The sequence below is a fragment of the Cryptomeria japonica genome, chromosome 8, assembly GCF_030272615.1.
Source record: "Cryptomeria japonica chromosome 8, Sugi_1.0, whole genome shotgun sequence".
In the NCBI taxonomy this organism is placed as follows: Eukaryota; Viridiplantae; Streptophyta; class Pinopsida; order Cupressales; family Cupressaceae; genus Cryptomeria; species Cryptomeria japonica.
In genome coordinates, this window is record NC_081412.1 from 39,210,234 (window position 1) to 39,230,703 (window position 20,470).

At 35.5% G+C, this 20,470-nt stretch overlaps 1 protein-coding gene across 3 annotated transcripts; it reads right to left on the minus strand.

Annotated features, from left to right (window-relative positions):
* Window positions 1-1,854: 1,854 nt before the first annotated feature.
* LOC131027620 (uncharacterized) lies at window positions 1,855-20,129 on the minus strand. Of its 3 annotated transcripts, none has more exons than XM_057957915.2 (3): window positions 17,783-20,129; window positions 2,367-2,442; window positions 1,855-2,233 (listed from the first exon to the last, which is right to left on the minus strand). In XM_057957915.2, the coding sequence occupies exons 1-2, from the start codon at window positions 20,016-20,018 to the stop codon at window positions 2,384-2,386; spliced, it is 2,295 nt and encodes a 764-aa protein (XP_057813898.2). In that variant the 5' UTR covers window positions 20,019-20,129; the 3' UTR covers window positions 1,855-2,233; window positions 2,367-2,383. The 3 variants fall into 3 exon arrangements, with proteins under 3 accessions (XP_057813898.2, XP_057813830.2, XP_057813967.2); XM_057957847.2 differs by having other exon boundaries at window positions 2,360-2,442; XM_057957984.2 differs by lacking the exon at window positions 2,367-2,442.
* Between the last annotated feature and the right edge of the window lie 341 nt (window positions 20,130-20,470).

A 20,470-nucleotide genomic window follows, 5' to 3' on the forward strand; every position in this document is an offset into this window, starting at 1 on the left:
CATGAACAAATTTTCCACAAAAAAAAAATCACTTCTAAATGGCCACCTTGCATCTTAACATTCTCTAAAAAATTGAAACCAAACCCCATTGGAGGTCATCACCTACAAGTGGACTAATGCAAAGTTGGGCTTGACCTCTTATCATCTTAACAAATTCTTTAAATATGAGATCATTTAATACCACACTTTCCCATTAGCAACATGCACCTCTCCAAATTTTTTTGTAAACTTTATAAATAGGCCCAACTTTTGCAATGATTAATATAGGAAAAATATTTTTTGGCATAGGATGTCAAGGTTTCCTACTTTTAGAATGAGTGCAAGAGATCTAAAATATTTCAAAAGTTTCTTTATTGTGTTAGCTTCAAGCTCTAACCATCGAAACATTTTTATCATATTTAAACAATTGGGTCAATTTAATTCTTTGTAGCTAGGTTCCAATTTTCCAAGGTTTTAAAGTATCATTTTCTTTTCTTTGATGGGGTTTACATGTGAATGATATTATTTATCTAAGGTATTGTAGGTAACCCTTTTTCATCCATCCCATTGCCCTTCCAAGCCATCACCCTTCCATTTCATCCCATATGAAGACATTCTCCATCCAAAACTCTTCCCGCTAAGCTAGTTTGTATCCATCCTAGAGTAGTAAGCCCCAAAACTAATGTCTTTTTTAGCTCAAACCCTCATAGCTAGACTTTGTCTTCTTCCATCCACCTTCAATAATAACTCCATCTATATGCATCCCTTGAGATCCATCTTACTTTTCAATTTGTCCATCCTTTTACTTGGGCAAAATCTATAGGCCCAAAACTAATTTTAGAGGTTTCAAAATTAAAAATTAAATTTGTGCTCTTACTAACTTATAAATCAACTAGAGCTTGAAAAATGCTAACTTATGCCCCACGGTGTTATATTTAATGATAAATCATAATTTATTTTAAACCATCAAAGTTTTGATGAATATGCCTTCTCTATTAGAAAATAATATTAAAGTACATATTCACAAAAAAAGGCCCGGGGATACAAGATCACCTCGTGAGAATCAAAGTTTCATTTAAGAAACATTTTTAAAAAATTGAAACATCATAACATTACCATAGAACATCAATATATATTACCATCCTAACCATCATTATATATTTGCTTTCTAACTTCAGTCATTTGTGCTAACCATTAAATTGAAAAAAGAGTTTAATCAAAAGGTAATAGTTCTTGCCTAACAAACTTAATAAATGGTGTCTATTAACACACCCCTTTTTGAAATGTAGCTTGAGACAGCGAGACAAACAAAAATTTCACACTAAATTCAGCTAATTGCAAAGTTTATATTCATAGCGATACAAATAAGAAAGTAAACTAGAAAACAAACATTTTTTTATTGACATAGAAACATTTGTATACGTACATGAGTTTGTGCTCTTACTAACTTATAAATCAACTAGAGCTTGGAAAATGCTAACTTGTGCTCCATGGTGTTGTATTTAATGATAAATCATAATTTATTTTAAACCATCAAAATTTCATTGAAGAAACATTTTAGAAAATTGGTACATCATAACATTACCATAGTTTATATTACCATCCTAAGCATCACTATATATTTGTTTTCTATGTTCAGTCATTTGTGCCAACTATTAAATTGACAAAAAAGAGTTTGCTTAAAAGTTAATATTTCTTCCCTAACAAACTTATGAATGGCGTCTATTAACACACGCCCCTTTTTGAAATGTAGCTTGAGACATCAAGACAAACACAATTTTGACACTAAATTCAGCTCATCGCAAAGTTCATTTTCGTAACCATACAAATATGAAAGTAAACTAGAAAATAAACCATACAAATATTAAAGTAAGCTAAAACAATAAACTAGAAAATAAACCATACAAATATGAAAGTAAGCTAAAACAATAAACACATACATACATACATACATACTCACTCGTATGAGTATAGTATCTCCCAAATATCCATAAGCTAGATTTATTTGTTGCAGAGTAGTTTGATGTTTGCTTCGTACAAATTGTAACTTTAGCTTGAATCAGGAAGTAAAATACTTCCCTTGACTGATAATATAATAGGCAACACCATTTTCATTTACAGAAACAAATAAATAACTGGTCTCAAAACCAACTTTGATGGTATTAGTGTTCCTGACGGCGGTACGAGTATATTGAACAACAATACATATTTCCAGTGCTTCAAACATACGCAACTTCGCTGTAATCCGGCGGACCTGCATTTCAAGGAAAACCCTTTCAGAAGCATGAGGTTTGCATTTGTTAATTGCACAGTTTTCCAAAATAAGCTTTATCAATATGTACGTTAAATGCGGAAGTTTGGTATGGAATATGATAATTACAGCTTACAGAAGCTATGGGTATCCTCATGAGGCATTGACACTGTCCAACGTGACCAGTTCACCTTTGCCAGCATACTCCCAGCCTGGTCCAAATTAAGAACTTCAGAAAAGGGTATGAGCATAATGGAAAGGGGTTTTTTCTTAGATGTTGTGATTGCAAATGCCCTGGTAGACATGTATGCGAAATGTGGAAATGTACACAAAGCACGTGAATCGATTGACAAAATAGCTCGAAGAAATGCAGTCTCACGAAATTCAATGATAGCAGGATATGCACAAAGTGGAATTGCTAAAAAAGCCCTGGACACTTTTAAGAAAATGCAATTGACGGGTACGAATCCAGATTCCACAACCTTTGCAAGCATCCTCCCAGCCTGTTGGCAAATGGGAAATTTAGAACAGGGTATTATAATTGAAAATGGATTTTTGTCGGATCTTGTAGTTATAAGTGCGCTTGTAGACATGTATGCAAAATGACAAAATGATTTGACGAGATTTGGTTTCATGGAATGCAATGATTGCAGGATATGTTCAAAATGGCACGCAACGATACATATCTCATGCACCTCTTCCCACGTAGTCTTGGTGGACAAGCAAAGGAATGGTTCTCTCATTTATTACACATTGCATAAAGACCTAGAATGAATTAGTTGCAAATTCCGCTTATAACATTGAACATGAAATATCTATGATAGATTTCTAGGAAAAAAACAGAACAAAATAAAATAATGAAAAAAGAGATGGAGGAGCTTCCCAACTTGTCACATGCCAGAAAAACAATTGGTCCAAATTTTTATACGAAGCCTCAATCAAAAGATGATGTTTCATCTCCGAGTCTAGTGCTCCAATACATATGATGAGGGACTCTTCATTGAGAAGGCCCTCATAGAAAAAGGACTAGCGAAAATATTTAAAGAGATCAAAGAGAACATTAGTATATCATATGACAAATCTAAATTCTGGTCACGAAACAAAAATGTAACAAATGACGATGTAGTAGACACAAAAGTGGTCAATAAGGTTGACCCCATGATTAGCCTAAAAAGACATTCTACATCAAACATGCAAATGTCGAACAACAATCAATTGCAAAACAATGATCAATTAGCAAATGTAGCTCGTCCTCCTCCAAGGACTAACAACAATATTCTAAATACACACCCTTAGGGGAACCAATTGAGTCAACTTTTAAAAAGCTTATTCAATCAAACATGCAAACAATGGTCAATAAGACTAAACCTATGATTAGCCTAAAAGGACCTTCTACATCAAACATGCAAACATCGAACAACAATCAATTGCAAAACAATGACCAATTAGAAAATGTAGCTCAAAACAACTCACAATGTGGTCCTCCAATATTCCAAGATACAAATACACACCCTTAGGGGAACCAATTGAGTCAACTTTAAAAAAGCTTATATAGTCTTGAACATCGTCACACTTCCAGAAGTAAAATATTATGAACCAGAACATTTGAAACCATTATTATGGTGGAATGACAATGAATTCTATGAATATCTTAGGACAAAGGGATATAAAACCTCGGGGTATTTCAAACTTAAGAATATCATTCAAGATCTCATAGACCAGATATGTAGTGATTGACCATCCATCTAGGTCCTCTAATTTTGATCACACAATATTCAAAGATCCCTTTCAGAACCATGGAAAAGGTAAAGCCTCTAGTTCAAGGAATAATGATAATTTAATAACTTGCCAATTATACCAATGTCGTCTATGACTGTACACAATTAACCATATCCAAGAAGTTGACATCCATGTCTCCACTATCATTATCAAAAATAAAAATCTAGATTGTAACATTACCACCCATAGATCAGTAAGAATAATTTTTAGTGTCTAAACTTTCTATTAAAAAATAAAATACTAATTTATTATATAAATTCATCAAATCATAAATTATTATACTTTATATATATTCTTAAACAATTGTGAAAATAATATATTAATTTATTATTGATTTTTAAAAAATAAAAGAATAATGAAACATGATTTAAAAATAAAATCACATATTATTTTTGAAGTTACTATACAAATAATCTAAAAACTATAATATTTATATATTTGCCTTATTGTTATATTTTAGTTCTATCTTAAAGGGGTTTGGATTAAAAATCAAAGCCTTTTTATGAATTCTTGAAACTATTTTACTTTTCAATTTTAGAAGTTATATAGGAACTCCATTAATGTTTTGTTTTTTTTAACTATTGTTCAACAAAATTTTCATAGAATTTATTCACCTTATTCTAGATGTAAGATAATAAAAATAGAAATGAGATCAATTTATTTTTTTAACTATTATGTAATCAATTTGAAATATTATAGGCAAAATAAAAGAAGATATTCACGAAAATAATAGACTGAAAAAGTTAATTAGACAATTAATTTTAAAATTATCTTCAAGTTCATGCAGTTGAAATGGTGATCATATTTAAGATGAATTATATTACGACATAGCCTGAATGTCTACCTCCTACCATGACTTCTACTCAACAAAGAAAAATACAAGACTACTTTAATTCTTTCTACTTGTTATAGGATACTCCTAATTGAAAATAACAACATACAAACAAAAATATTTGTGACATTCTACATATAAATCCTAAATATCAAAAGAAGCTTCTATATTATTAATCATTTATGAAATATGTTGTTTTAATTATTAATTTATTTTACAAATTTATTCTCCATTTTATATAAATGTCTTTATTTTAGAAAAGTAGAAACTTTTATTTATATGCCATATATATATATATATATATTATTAATTAAAAATATGTAAATAACTTGTCTCTATATAGACTATGATGAATAACTTGATTGAAGACTACAGTTGAGTGCAAGCCAAAAGTTCTTGTCCAGTTAAAAAGATGGAGAGGCAAGGAGTGTTTTAGGGGAATTCAGACAAGAAGAAAGCAGAGTATATTGCCATGTGGGGAATTCTGTTTTGAGGAGAAGGAAGTGTCGTGCTGGACCTTACAGGTGGACAAAGATATTGCAGAGTATATTGCCATGTGGGAGACAACACGAAGGTGTGAGATAATCCATTTGGGCCTCAAGAGCCACCTAAAATACCAATGATAATATGAAAACAGGAGGAAGACGAATTAGACATTATGGAACCAAGGACCATTAGCTAGATTATGGCTAATCTCCCAAAAGATACGTCGGTGAAATAAAAAACAGGGAGGAAAACAAACAAGAAGAAGAGAGCAGAAGATGGACTGCTTCTTGATCAGGCTTCCATCAAAACATATTTACTGAGATCCAGGGGAGTAAAATTCTCACTTGGAATGTAACAGAAGGCACTTGATAAAGCACCAAATAGATTGTCAGCTGATTGATATTATTGTCTTTCAAGAAACTAAACTATCAAAAGATAATGCAGAGGCCTTTGTAAAATATTGTTTCAGTTGGTTGGGATTTGTGAAGGAAGCAATGGGCGCTTTAGGAGGATTATGTATATTATGGAAACAAAATAAGCTTTCAATCTCGATATTGTTGGCAAACCATAATTGGATTAAATGTGAAGTCAGAAGTCTTTCATCGTATTTAAAATTTATTCTTTCTAATGTATATGGCCCATCTAAAAATCTGGAAAAACAAGAACTTTGGAGAACCCAGAGTCTAGATTTGCAAGGATGACAGAATAAAGCAATTTTTGCGGGGGATTTTAACGACGTCTTGCATCTGAGTGATAAAGTAGGTGGGGTGGGAAGAATGATGCAGTCCTAATCCGATTTCCTCCACTTTGTTACTTCGAATGGGCTCTCAGATATTGTTCCTTAAAATGGGAAGTATACTTGGACAAACAGAAGATTAGGTTTTTCAAACATAGTCGAGAGGTTGGACAGATTAGGTTTTGCAAGAGAGGAATGCTACTGGAAATCTAAGTCAAGGGAAAATTGGCTCAAGGAAGGAGAACGTAACATTTAATGTTTCCAAAATTCTACAAAGATGAAAAGAGGATGGAAAAAAATCACTCTGATTGTGGACACTGATGGGGTACTCATTATGGAGGAGAAAGGTATACAGGACGAAGGGGTCAAATTTTTTAGAAATTGCTTGGTGGAGAAGAGAGTGCAGATCAGTTCTTAATTATGATTTCATAAACGAGACTCCCTCACTAGTTTTGACTAATGACAACAAAATGTTGATGGTTCTAGCCTCCTTGGAAGAGGTGAAGGAAGCCACCTTTCAAATGAACCCGGATAAGGCTCCACAGCTAGATGGGTTCACTTCTTTGGCTTTTCAAAAATGCTGGGAGACAATAGGTAAAGACATTTGAGCAGTAGTGGAAGAGTCTAGAAAATGAAGATTGATGCTCAAGGAGATGAACAACACAAACATTGCTTTGATACCAAAGAAACAAGAGGTACATGATTTCTTTTATTTTTGTCCTATATCTTTATGTAATACTATATATAAAATTGTGGCAAAAGTCATGACTAATAGATTAAAAAGAATTCACCCAAATATAATATCTCCCAAACAATGTGGGTTTGTTCCTAGCTGTAACTTGCAGATGGTCTAATAATTGCTCATGAAATCCTACATTCAATAAAGAAGGAAAATATGAGGAGTATCATATTAAAACTAGATGTTAAGAAAGCATACGATCATGTTCAATGGAGATTCTCAGTTCTAGGTACATGAAGAAATTTGGATTCCGCGAACATTGGGTAGAGTGGGTTTTCTACTGCATATCTTCACCAAGGTATTATGTTCTTATAAATAGTTTACCATGTGGGTTTTTTTTCTAGGGGGAAGGGGTCTACCGTCAAGGAGACCCTCTATCTCCTTTTTTATTTGTGGTCATGACAGATGCTCTTAGCAAGAAAATAGCAATGCTAAGAAGAGCAAAGGCTTGGTCAGACATGAACACGGTGCAATCTCTGCCTCCTTTCTCTCATCAGTTATTTGCAAATGATACCATTATGTATGGCAAAATGTCATATGATGAAGCATCTATCATCAATAAGGTGTTAGAAGACTATTGCTTGGTGTTAGGACAACGTATCAACAAGGAGAAATTGAGGATCTATTTTTTCAATATGGGTAAAACTGCATAGAGTAGGATAGCTTTATCACTGGGTTTTGGAGTGGAGAAACTACCAGAAACTTATTTAGGGGTGTCGATGTTTGAAGGGAATGCTAAGGGTTTTGGAGTGGAGAAACTACCAGAAACTTATTTAGGGGTGTCGATGTTTGAAGGGAATGCTAAAAGTTCTTTATGGAAGGAAGTGGTGGATAAATGTGGGAGAAAGACAGAAACTGGGAAGGAAGAAGACTCACGTTGGCAGGCAGGATCACCATTGTCAAATATGCATTGTCAGCAATTCCCATTTACATGAAGTCTACTTTGGAGATAAAAAACAAAGCGGCAGGAGATATAAGAAAAAAACTCAATACTTTTATGGAACGAAGTTAATGATCAACATAAAATCCCCTTATTAGCCTGGGATTTAGTGAAAAGGCCAAAATCAGGAGGAGGTGGAAGCATTAGGGATGTGAGTATTCAAAACAGAGCACTGGTGGAAAAATTGATTTGGTGTATGTTTAAAGAGCCTGGGGCACTATGGAGCAAGGTTCTGAGAAGGAAGTATCTAGACGAGGATAGATAAGAGAGGATCCTCATAATTGCCAACCCACCACATGGTTTGGCAATTTGGAATTTCATGATCAAGAGCAAGAGTGCAATCATAGACCATTTGTCATGGCGGATTAAAAATGGTGGTAAAGCTGATTTTTGGATAGATTTGTGGAATGGGCACAAGCCAATCATATTTTTTTCGAGTATGGAGAGCAAGATAAATGTTGAGTCCGTTTGGGGAAACAAGGTTAGAGATTATATGAAAATCTCTTACAATAACAATTTGCTATCCTTTAAATGAAAAGAAGTAGGCATGTTAGGTAGAGAGTTAAAGGAAACTTTGGAGAGAGAGAGAGTTAACTATAAGGCAAGTTTTTCTGGACGAGGAAGACGATGGAATTTTCTGGTGTGTTGTAAAATCTAGGAACTACTCCCCGAGATTGGGTTACAACATCATTTGGGGAGACATGGAGCAATGTGAATGGAATTTAGGATTATGTTGACATCCCAATATCCTGTCGAAGGTCGGAGCGTTTGCATGGTTAGCGGTGTAGAGCAGAATCTTGACAGGAGAAAGGTTGATGAAGTTGGGGGTTGTAGGTCCTTTTCATTGTTCGATGTGTCTAAACCAAGAAGAAACCCTTGACCACTTGTTTGTTTATTGTAAGGTAGATAAGTTGGATTATCCCATTCTATTGCTTGCAATGTTTGAAGGATATTTTCGTGAGTTGGCCTCTAATGAACAAGCGAGCAGTATTGTGGGGGGGGGAGCTGTGGTATGATATCATGACAACTGTCATCTAGAATCTATGGAACGAAAGAAACCAACGCATCTTTGAACGGTTTTGTGTTTGGATAAGCTTCTTAGTAAAATGGAGTTTGGGATTTGTGAACATATCAATGCTGTCGATCATAGTAAAATCCATGATAAATATTCTTCTTGGGATGATCGAATGGCGTATAGGCGGCCTCACCTTATTCCCCCTAAATTAGAGATTATAAACAATAAATGGGCCCGTATAAAGGCACGCTAGATGTTGCCACCTAAAGGCCGTTTAAAGTTGAACTTTGACGATGCATCTTGTGGGAATCCGTGGCTCTCGAGAGCTGGATTCATTGTTTGAAATGACAAAGGAAATTTGGTTTGGGGCGAGTTCCATCAAATTGCCAGAAGGCACGAATATTGGCTCTGACTTTGCCGCCTTGTGGAATGCTTTGAATTTATGCAGAAAGAAAGGACAGAAGAATCTAGATGTATAAGGAGACTCTTTGAATGTGGTCCGTGCTATGATGTCAGGGAAAACACCTAGGTGGAAGTCATAGATGTGGACATAAGAATTGAAACGACGTCTATAGGGAGGAAAAGTCAGCGATGGATTTCCTATCTAATCATGCCATCGACTAGTCCGAGCTATCGCGTCTTGTTAGTGATCCTCGAGAATGGCAAGATCTTGAAGTATATCTATGAGATACGATGAGAGTACTTTCTGAAACTGGAGATGTTCTGAGCTGGCCAAGAAGATTGAGTAAATCCTCCGTTCTAAGGATTAGATAGAAGTTTATAGACTAGGGGAAAGGACTCAGTAGTTGAGTATGTTCCAATTGTTGTGAGGGTTGTTGATACCTTTTGTTCTAAAAATTGAACAAATAAAACCTATTGTTTGAAACAAAAAATATCAATTTTTGTTAGGAAATGTACCAACAGTTGTTAGGAAATGTACCAATAGTTGTTAAGAAATGTACTAATATTGTAAAAAGTAACCAATCAGGTGATGCCACATCGGCTGCACAACTATTGGGGTCTCTTTTGCACGCCTATTGGTCTCACTTTTTTTTGGGGCTGTTTTGGACACCTTGGCAAAAAGCATGCTGATGTGGCATCATATTTGATGATGTGGCCCTGAAACCTTAGTTATAAGCAGGGGACTTGCCAAGTAAGCTGCTGTAAAAAAATCGGAGTGATTCGAAATTTCCAAGTAGGATTTTGAGAAGCGTGAAGTTAGGGTGCACGACTACTGGGTCCTTTCCCCTACTTAGGCCTTTATATAAAACACTATCACAAGGACAACGAGAAGCCATGAAAACACTAAGAAAGTCATCAAACACATGGTGGGAGACCAGTTTCAAGAGTAAGCGTTGGCGGCCCTAGGTGAATTGAACGCGAAAGCTTTCACCGATCTGGTTGCAGATGCTTTCAAGGTGGAGGAAATTCTGGAGAATGGATATATGTATGATACTATAATGTATTTAAGGGAGAGTTTAGGTAGAAATAATTTGGAGACTTATGAATATATGATGGGTGAGAATAGATATCTGTTTCCCTCTAATCAAATTGAGAGAGCTCAGGCGGTCATTGATGTTATCAATATCCTGCTTGTGGCTAAATGTAATTTCTTTGGAAGTAATATAAGGTAGCAATTTTTGAAAAAAAAAAACCATGTCTATATATAATAAAATTCAATATATTATATAAATATTTTTTTTTTTTAAAAGTCAATTAATATTAGATTTTATAAAAAAATCATTCTACTTTTTATCTTTTTTTCTCAACAAAAAAAGTATTTGAATTGCTTAAATGCACTATAAATATTATTTAAAAAATAAAAAATATTTAAATTTAATTATTACTTTATTTACTTTTTACATCAAATACAAAAAAAAATTATATTAAACTAAACATATTTTAGTAAATTTGATTGGAAAAATAAAGAATAGGAGGACCATTGCTTTTTACAATTACCTTCTTTTTTAATGAATACATGCATCAAATTTTATTAATTTATATAAAAATACACATACCCACAAAAAAATATAGAGGGACACGAGGTCACCCCTCAAAGTCCCACAAGCGGTGCTTGAAAAGTAAGATAACATGTAAAAAATATAGTAAAGTTGCTTAAGTGGTGAGAGAAACACCAATGGGAGGTAGAGGAGGATCTTAGTCGTCTGATTTACGACATACATCAACAAGGTCTGGGGTGACATCAGGTAGGGTCCACCCCACATTAAAATTAGTCTCTCTGTACTCTCTATCTTCATCCCTTGCAGGTGAAATCGTTCAAGCCAACCAAGGGAGCCACTTTGAAGAATTTGGCTGACCACCACTAATTGATAGCCAATCGCTACCACCATTGGTAGACGACCCAACCCCACACATAGGCCAACCAATGGAAGAACTTCTGTGCATGGGGAGAGCTAGAGTACTGCCAAGCTGAGCCGCTCCTAACACTAGAGTGACAGTGAAGAGTTTGAGATTTTGGGGACTCGGAATGTTAAGCCAAAAAGCTCCAATCAGGTTTGTGATTGTGAGGCAGAGATTGACCACGAAAAAAGAATTGTTCGAGGAGATCCCAACCACAATAGAAGGGGCATTGCCTAGTGATCAAGTAACTCATGGAGGTGGGCTACTGTCAACACCACTTTATTCGTTTGAACTTGAATCCGAAGCATAAAATTGCTACAAATAGAGGCTTTAGTAAAAATTGAAATAGAAGTATCAATAGAGTCATGAGCAAAAATAACAACATTCATATCTTTCCATAAGAGAAAAAGAATCTCTATCCTGAAAGCATGCTAGATCTAGGTATACTTGAAAGGAATGTGAGGGTAATCCCCCAAAAGAACCATGTGCAAAGAAACAAGCTTTAGTTGAAAGGGGGAAAAGAAGTCATGGATCCGACTCCACAAATGTTGAGCATGGCAACAAAACTAGAAGAGTTGCTTGAAAGACTGTAGTTGGCTACAAAATAGATAATGAGGGTCTAGAACTCCCATATGCCTAAGGCGAGAGGCCACAAGAAAGCCTTGGAAAAGAATACACAAGGTAAAATAGGAAAATTTAGGATTAAGGGTAGTTGACTAGATGTTGTAAAAAATGTTGTTGCCAAAATAACATAGGTGATTGCAAATGCTGCCATAAATTGAGAATAAGCACAATGGAAAGGTGCAGAGAGAGCCAATGGGAACCTAGGCATGACTTATAATTGTAGAAGAGGTGCTAGGATGCCAATGTCGATCCTTTCACCAAGGTTGGACAAACTGTATGCAAAGTTTTGGTAGCATATTTAGAGTCAAAGTTGACATAATTGTGTCAAATTTCTCTTGATATAGTTATAAAAGACGGTACTAGACTTTCAAATCCTCCCAAGAATCAAGATTCATAGTACAACTTTGGAGATCAAATCATAGGGCATACAAATGCCCATTTTATGAAACCACAAGGTATGAACCCGTGGCACTCGAGCTAAGGGAAGACCTTGAATTTGAATGAGGAGACCACTAAAGGCTACATGTTAGTCAAAAGATATCCCATCTCGAAAGCTAGAGTTGGCCAACCAAAACCAAGGCTTGATGGCTTCCTCGATACGCCAGATGCTTTTTGGCAACAAAAGTGCCCTTGATATGGACAACCCCTTTCATAACAAGAAGGGTTTGAAAGCCAATCCCATTCTAGGCAAGGCTATTGGTTGGAAAACCAGAAGAAACACAATGTTTGAGAAGAATCTTTTAGGCCCATTACTAGAGATAGCATGAACAATCCATTTGGCACAAAGAGCTAGACCTTGTCTTTAGGTGGAAAGGAGATTAAGACCATCAAAATCATGCAGGAGGCAATAAAACTCCAAAACAACACAATGAAAATCCCTATGGTCTTTAGAAGAGGTCCACAAGAAATCATGAATGATCTTTTCTAGATTCATATAAGAGGTGTTAGAGGGGGCTAGCAAGAAGAATAATACATATGGGTGGCTACAAGAATTTTAGAGAAGACTTAGAATTCACTAGCCAGAGAAAGTGGTTTAGTAATCTAATAAGAGAGTTTGTTCTCAATTTTGGCAAGGAATCCATTCCAAAGGTGCACAAGGGAGGCTTGGAAGACAAAGGGAATGCCTAGAAATCAAAAGATTTTGCTATCTCCAATATGCTTCCACCTAAGACTCAGAAGACAAGAAGTTGTAGGAAGAATTGAGTTTTATGCCATTAGAAAGCTAAACCAAAAGATAGAAAGAAAGTGTCATGGCATCGAAGAGCCCCCTTGATATTTTTCTCCTCTTTAATGAGTGTGAGAAAAGATTTATTTGTAAAATGCCCATTAACCAATTGGCTATGTGACTTAGGTGAGGTAATTCCTCTAACTCTCCTAGAAGAGATAGAGTTTGACAACAAGTATCCAAATCCTTCAATGAAAATAACATACAAAGATGGGACAAGAGGACACCCTTGTTAGATAGAATGGTGAAACACAAATACTGGAGATTGGTGGCCATTGATGTTGATACACGAAGAGACATCCCCAAAGGGAATTTGCATATATTGAATTAAAAATAGACCAAACCGAAGAATACCTAGCATAGGCAAAATGAAATGCCATTCAATGCGGTCATAGGCCTGGGAAAATTTAATTTTTAGAAAGAGGGCCTATTCCTTAGAGTGATGGGCCCATTCCATGCCTTTCCAAACAATAATGATATTATCTAGAATAAACCTAGATTTGATAAAACTAGTTTGCTTAGGACAAATAATCTGAGGTGTTAGACAACAGATTTTAAGAGCCAAGGCCTTGGCTATAATCTTGTAGGAAACATTAAGCATGATTGTCCACTAGTTACAAATATCATTCGGATTGCTAGGTTTAGGTGTGAATTTGATATTGCATCTGAAAATCAATTTACCTAACAAATGGCTATTAAAATCTTTAAGATATACCTTATGAAGGTCAAAACCTTGCACAAGACCAAAAGGCTTTATAGAACTCACATGGGAAACCGTCACAACCAGAGACTTTGTCATCTACCATAAAATTGGCAACCTCTTTCAAGTTGTGGATGGTGAGCAATTATTTGCAAAAGGTATGCTGAGCCTTAGAAAGCCAACAAAGGACTACTTAAAGGTAATCCTGGAGAGTAATTTCATACTTAGGGGAAGCATCTTGAGCATTGAGGAACCCCTCCACACTAGCCTCGTGATTGGAGGTGAGAACCAAGTTAATTGGCCAAATAACTTAGTATGTTGCAAAGAGCATGAAAGGAGCAAACTTAATTTCCTAAAGACATAACACATCAATACCAAGACAACTTTGTCGAGTATCCCATGTACAAAATACTTCTTGACAAGGTCAATGAGACCTTAGACATTCCATGAGAGGAAATTTATGTCTGGAAGTCTTGCATACCATCTTCATCCTCAAGAGAAGAGAATCGATTCTACAAGAAGTCTGAAGCCTTTTGTAAACCAGGCAACCCATTGATTCTTTTTCTAAAACAATCTTTCTTTCCTCCACACACACAAAAGGGCTGCAACAAACACCAAAGTTGGTTGACTAGGCAACCCATTGATTCTTTTTTCTAAAACAATATTTCTTTCCTCCACACACCCAGAAGGGCTGCAACGATGACACGGATTATGAGATTGAACAACACACACCAAAGTTGGCTAAGGGGTTTATACAATAGAGGGATGAATATAAACTCAAGCAACAATGAAACTAACACTATCTTTCCCTTCTCGGAAGGGTGTGAAACTTGTGGCAATGACTGTGAAGCAACAAGTTCTTGAGATTTGTTTGGCACATTGCTAGATGAGGTAAACTTGCCCTTGCATGCCATTGTCATTCATTTCTCTTCAAGTTTAGAAACCTCAAGAGCATGTGGAGGGTCTAGAACCTTGGGAGGGGTTTTGGCCCTTGGAACACATAATGAACAATCCTTGATTTTGTGCTTAATAGAAGTTTGACAATGAAAGAATGTATTAGGAAAGTTCAGATAGAGCACACACTAGGTGTGACAAAGACATCCTATTTGAATGTGAATCATGTCTTTGAGGTCTCGAGATAAATCCATTTCGACACAGACCCATTTATGGGTTTGGGCATGATAAAATCAATTTTGGTTCAATATAAATGACCTTCTTGATGGAAGAAGCAATAACAAAAAGAAAATGCCAAAGCGATAATGGAAGAATCGAAAACTCTATCCAAATAGGAACTCAGAGTTTCTTTTCATTAGAGACAAAAATGTCTAAAGACCATGGTTGAAACACAAGCAAAGATGATTAGATATATCATGACATGTTTTAGAAAATGGCCCGAACTTAGTTAACCTTAACAAAACGAAAAAGAAAAAATCCCTTTAGTAAGGTTTTGGGCACCATCAAGATAGACCCCATGAAGGGCTCATGACTTGGTGACCCAAATTCGAAGCATGCCTTCAAGGAAGACCTTCCCAACAAAATAACCTATGTATACTACTCTAACTATAAACATACATAATCAAATTCCAAAATAGGTAAAACCACATTTGCATTTATAGGAATCATTAACACCATATACCAAAACATGAACACCAACATCAATTGATATAAAGTTGACCAAAACCATTATAAAATAGAAAGTCTTATAATAAATGCAGTGTGACATAAGAACTACAACAATAGACAATAATATGTGGAGAGAAAGCCTAAAAACTAACATAGCCAAAACCATCCTCGACTCATTCTTCTCTACCAAAAAATAGTTTTTATTTTATTCTAAAATCATCTTTGGTCGATAGACTTTATTAGGTGGGGACTCCCCACCAGATTCCACATTTCTCACGCCGTTGCTCAGACCTAAATTTTTTTAGCTGTTTGCCGAAAAAGGTGCATAGTAAAGAAACGGATTAGTTGAAAAAAAAGTGCTAGAAAGTTTTGTATGGCTCCCCGTCATGCTAACCGAGCTGCTCGTGGGGGGTCTCAGGAACTGCCCCCAGGAAAAAGAGCATTCGTATTTTTTGCACCAAAGACAATTTCCCGCAAAGTGGCTGCTATTTTTCTTTACGCAATTTCTATACTGCCTTGAATGGTGTGCATTTCTTTATTAAATAAAGAAGCTTGAGCCATACAGATTTATTAATTGTTTCCTTGTATAAAATTAGTTACATTGTCTCTCAGGGTGTGTGTTTATGACTAAATGATGGTGGTGTTGGGATCTTAGTTGGATTAATTATCATAATAATTTTGCTCATAATGATTTGATCTTATCATTTTAAAAACTGTTAAAAAAATTTGGAAGGTTTGTTGTCGCTTCTCCTCAATCTATCGTAATTTGTCAAGATTTCTTTGATCGAATAGTAGATGGTTTTATCTTTGACGTTCTATACCTTTAGTGTAATTATTTAATAAATTTGTTATTAGCGGTTTTTAGTGATTGAGGTCAAAGAGTTTGAACAGATTGATGTTATAATTTAAATTTATAATTCTGTGATATACTGTGCTAACTGTCTACATGAGGCAAATGGAAATGGCTGAGCTCTTGTGATTCTTCCGAAACCTAATTTCTTTTGTCCAGATTTAAAGAAGAAAATTAGTTTGTTTAGATTCCACAGTAAAGGGAGAAATTTTGTGACCTCTTTATTTAGATCGCGCTAATAGCATTCATGGATGAGGACATGATTTTGTTTTCAATGTTTGAAAAAAAAAATTCCTATCTTACCCTATTATTCATTTAACTTAAAAATCTAAACTTAATTTATTAAATAAAAAAATTATCAAAGATTCTCTCAAATAAAATAAAAAATCCAAAATAGATGCCTCCTACAAAGAATCAACAATTTATTGAAAAGATCAAATCTAATTTTTTAAATAACTCATAAATAAATGTATTTAAAATATTTAGATGTATTGAAAGAACTTTAGTGCTTTCTACTATTAGCATATAAATGCTTCACTTTCACAAAGAATAAACACACTTCCTACCTTTGCATCGGCAATTGACAACATATACGAACAGTGTGCATGCTCTTACATTTGACAGTGAATGTAGTGCTCATACAAGAGCCTTAGCACAAAAAAGTAGGTGTAGGAAGGTTTGTTGTTGCCTCTCCTTAGGAAATATACACGACAAATAAATAAGGCAGCAAAAAATGCAAAAAAAAGAAGAGGAAGAGTCACATCTTGGTAAAAAAAAAAATGAATGATTTATCATTTGGCAATGTCACTTTCTAATCTATTATGCATGCAATGATAAAAAGTATACATTTCAAAGAATCATTTGGATGCCATAATAACCATGCACTTAAAATTGTCAATTCTTATGCACAAATGCCCCAGTAATTGTGCACTTCGGGCATCCATAAAGGTGCATAAATTATAGCCCAAAAATGTTAAAAATGAGAAATGATTGCTATATGTGAAATTTATTAATGGGCTTTTATTTTTATTTTTTCTTTTCTTTAAAGTTAGTAATTGTGGGGTTGGATCTACAAGGAGTGAACAATTATTGGAACATGGATGGTAATTGGTGATCTTCCCCTACTTATGACCATGTGTCATGCACTTTATTGTAATGAAATAAGAAGGAAATATTTATAGTTTATATAAATAGCATTAACTCTAACCATAATACTAACCCTAATCATAATACTAATTGAACCCTAACAATAAATGTAAGATTTTGGAGGATAAGAGATAGTATGAACAACTCTACATATCGGTCAATAAGAAATGTATTCAATATAATCTATCACTTAAGTCAATCATCTTCATATAGAGTAAATAATTACTCCTTACAAAGACAATTTTTATTTCTTACAATTTTCTACGTATATTACCCAAAATATATTTTCTTATAGACATAACCATTGCACCTCATTGAAATGCAAATGCTAATTTATTAAATTAAAATTAATTTTAAAAAATCTTGTATTATGCATACCATTTTAGTTAAATAACCTACACAGTATGGAGAAGAATAGTAAACGCAACCCCTACACGGTAGTCAAATAAAGGAATAAACCATACAGATTTTATGCTTGGGAATTTTGGATACTTACTCGCTGAATTCGCCTCCTCATCATTTATTTCGTGTCCGATGTCTACCTTGGTAACTTCTGGTGACTTATTTTCCTCCTCGTCTCTTGTGGCCGCCGAAATCCAGGCCTCAATTGCTCTGAACTTTTCTTGTAGTTTAAGTGCTTTTATTAAATTCTCTTCTTTGAAATCTTCTGCCCATTTGCTACAGTATTGAGGTAAGACTTTGGGTAGTTCTAAAACACCACATGCTATTATATCTCCCAAGCAGCTCTTTGCTCTATTGACCAATTCCTCCTTGTTGCAGTAAGATTCCTCGGAAATGGCCTGACACACACATTTCATGCTAAATTCTTTTAGAATATCAGTATCTTCAAGATACTCTATTAAATCAAGAGACCTTTTGCCACTCCAATATTGATAGAACTTGATATTGGAGAACGTAGCACACTGCTTTTTCGACGCAAACTCATGAACAATTTTCTCAACCGCCTTGAATGTTAACTCTGCACTAGGATGCAAGTTTTTTTTATCCCGCTTTTCTATCTTTTGCATTTCGATGTCAGCTTCTAAACTCATTTGGTAGGCTCGGCTGCTGCCTGAATTAAATAATTTAATGGGGCTCACTGTTATGTTATCAGGGAAGTCTAGAAATGCCAGTAGATCTTTCGCCTTCTTGTAAGCTTCCACGGCTTCCTTCACAATCTTTAGTTCTTTCTCCTCCTTGAAAGCTTCCACAACATCTTTAATAATCTCTTCTGAAACCCCACCATAGTTAAGTTCTGCAATTAAAGAAATTGCCGCGACTGCTGCCATCTTCCACACCCCTATGTAGGAATATATGTCTCCCTTTGGAGAAAACTGTTTTCCAATCTCTTCACGACTTTTCTTGACACTGTGCTTAATTACCTCTACTATTTCCTTTGAGTTTTTGCCCTCCTCAGAAGCTCCGTTTATCACAGACTCTATTCGCTTCAATGATGACTCAGACACGTACAAAATTTCGTCAGCTGCTGTTTTGAGCTCCACTTCTGCATCCGACACCCAATATTTGATCTGGTCGATAAAGGCCTTGGCGAACGGTAAAATGGTGATACTCCGTGCCAATAATTTTGACAACCACCAACAGAAAAAATGGACGAGCACGAGCAAATAGATCGCGACACAAAAGAGACTTACAGGAAGCATGATTATGAGAATGATCAAGAAAACTAATATTCTTACCGGTTTCCACACACGGGTTAGTATATTTTTCCAACACGAGCGGCCATCATCAAGTGGGCTCCAATTCCAGGCTCTTTGGATAGAAAGGTATACTAACCGGAAGAAGCGATTTCCATATACCTTAATATACGAACGGTAAGCGAAAAATTCAGCTTCCCGCGAGACACAAAGCAAGAGAAATACTGCCCATCTCCAGATGAGAATAGCCCATCCTGTGAGGATGAAAACGCACTGGAAGCACAATGTCCACCTCACACTATTATTACTCTCATGATGTAAAAGAGATTGTGGAGATATTGCTTTGGCCACCACCATTGCAACACATGTCGTCACAATCATTAGCACAGCTGGACTGAAGGCCGAGCTAACCAGCCAAAATTCTTGCTGACAACCACGAACTATAGCCCAATACTTGAATACATAAAACTTCTCTGTATCGAGCATTCTTTTTAAATTTTCTTTAGGCATTTGACTTTCTACTCTTCCTTTAACCATCTTAGCAATCTTGTGATTTAGACGGTCACGAGTGAATTTACAATTTATAATAGCCAAGCCTATGTAAAGCACGAGGGAAATGGCTGCCACCAGCAGAAGCACACTGGATGAAATAAACATCGCCCTCCCTCCATTTCTGAATGCAGGGTCGTTAACATTTTGAAGCACATAAATCTCTGTGGACATATGCAAACATAAACTTACTGCTAAAGCTGCAATATTTGACCACCTTCCCCCAGAGCTATGAAAGGCCACGCCCGGCAGCACGCATGCCAAAAATGTGCAGAAAACAAGTCGATCATTATCAACAGACAGTTGATTTTTCAACAATACTTTTAACTCCTGTTCTTTTGATTTGTGATTGAGGTTTTGGGCATCAAGATACCCAAGAAATTGAACGGACAAGGCAGTGAGAGTGAGACCACTGCCCTGAATCCATTTATCCCTTCTATAACACGCCTTTACAATGTCCCACGCAACAAATACTGAAAACACAGATATGGCAAGTAAAGTCTTACCCACTTGGAGACTGGATTCCATTTTGCTTGGTAGCCCTCACAAGCTCAGCCCAGGAGGAATTTGGAAGAAGAAACAGCATTAATTTGATCCCTACACTCCAGTTAAACATGTTCAGTCTCTCTATGAACACAAGCAAAGTACTAATTAGTTCCCGCTTCGGTGATTAAACCGATTAATATAATTAATTTATTGAATTGAATAGACTATTTATTATTATTGTTTTCCTCAAAATCTATTAAAATTTGTTGACAATAAATTTTAGAAAAACATATTACAAAAAGGATTATTTAAGTGGACCATCTGTTCTCGTGAAAGATAGGTTTATGTACCTCGTTTGGGTTCCTGCATTTTTCATCCAGAGAATTCTGACACAACGTTCAGCTACAGGCCAAGTCCCTATTTAATGCAAATTAATTGTAAGGGTGGCCGGTATGGAAAGCCAAAAAATCTAGTGAAGAAAAACGTGGGGCTTC

Coding starts and splice junctions, on each gene's coding strand:
- LOC131027620 (XM_057957915.2), bottom strand. CDS start 20,018: ATGGAATCCAGTCTCCAAGTGGGTAAGACTTTACTTGCCATATCTGTG. Junction 2,443..17,782: donor TGAGGAGGCGAATTCAGCGA/GTAAGTATCCAA, acceptor AATTTGGACCAG/GCTGGGAGTATGCTGGCAAA.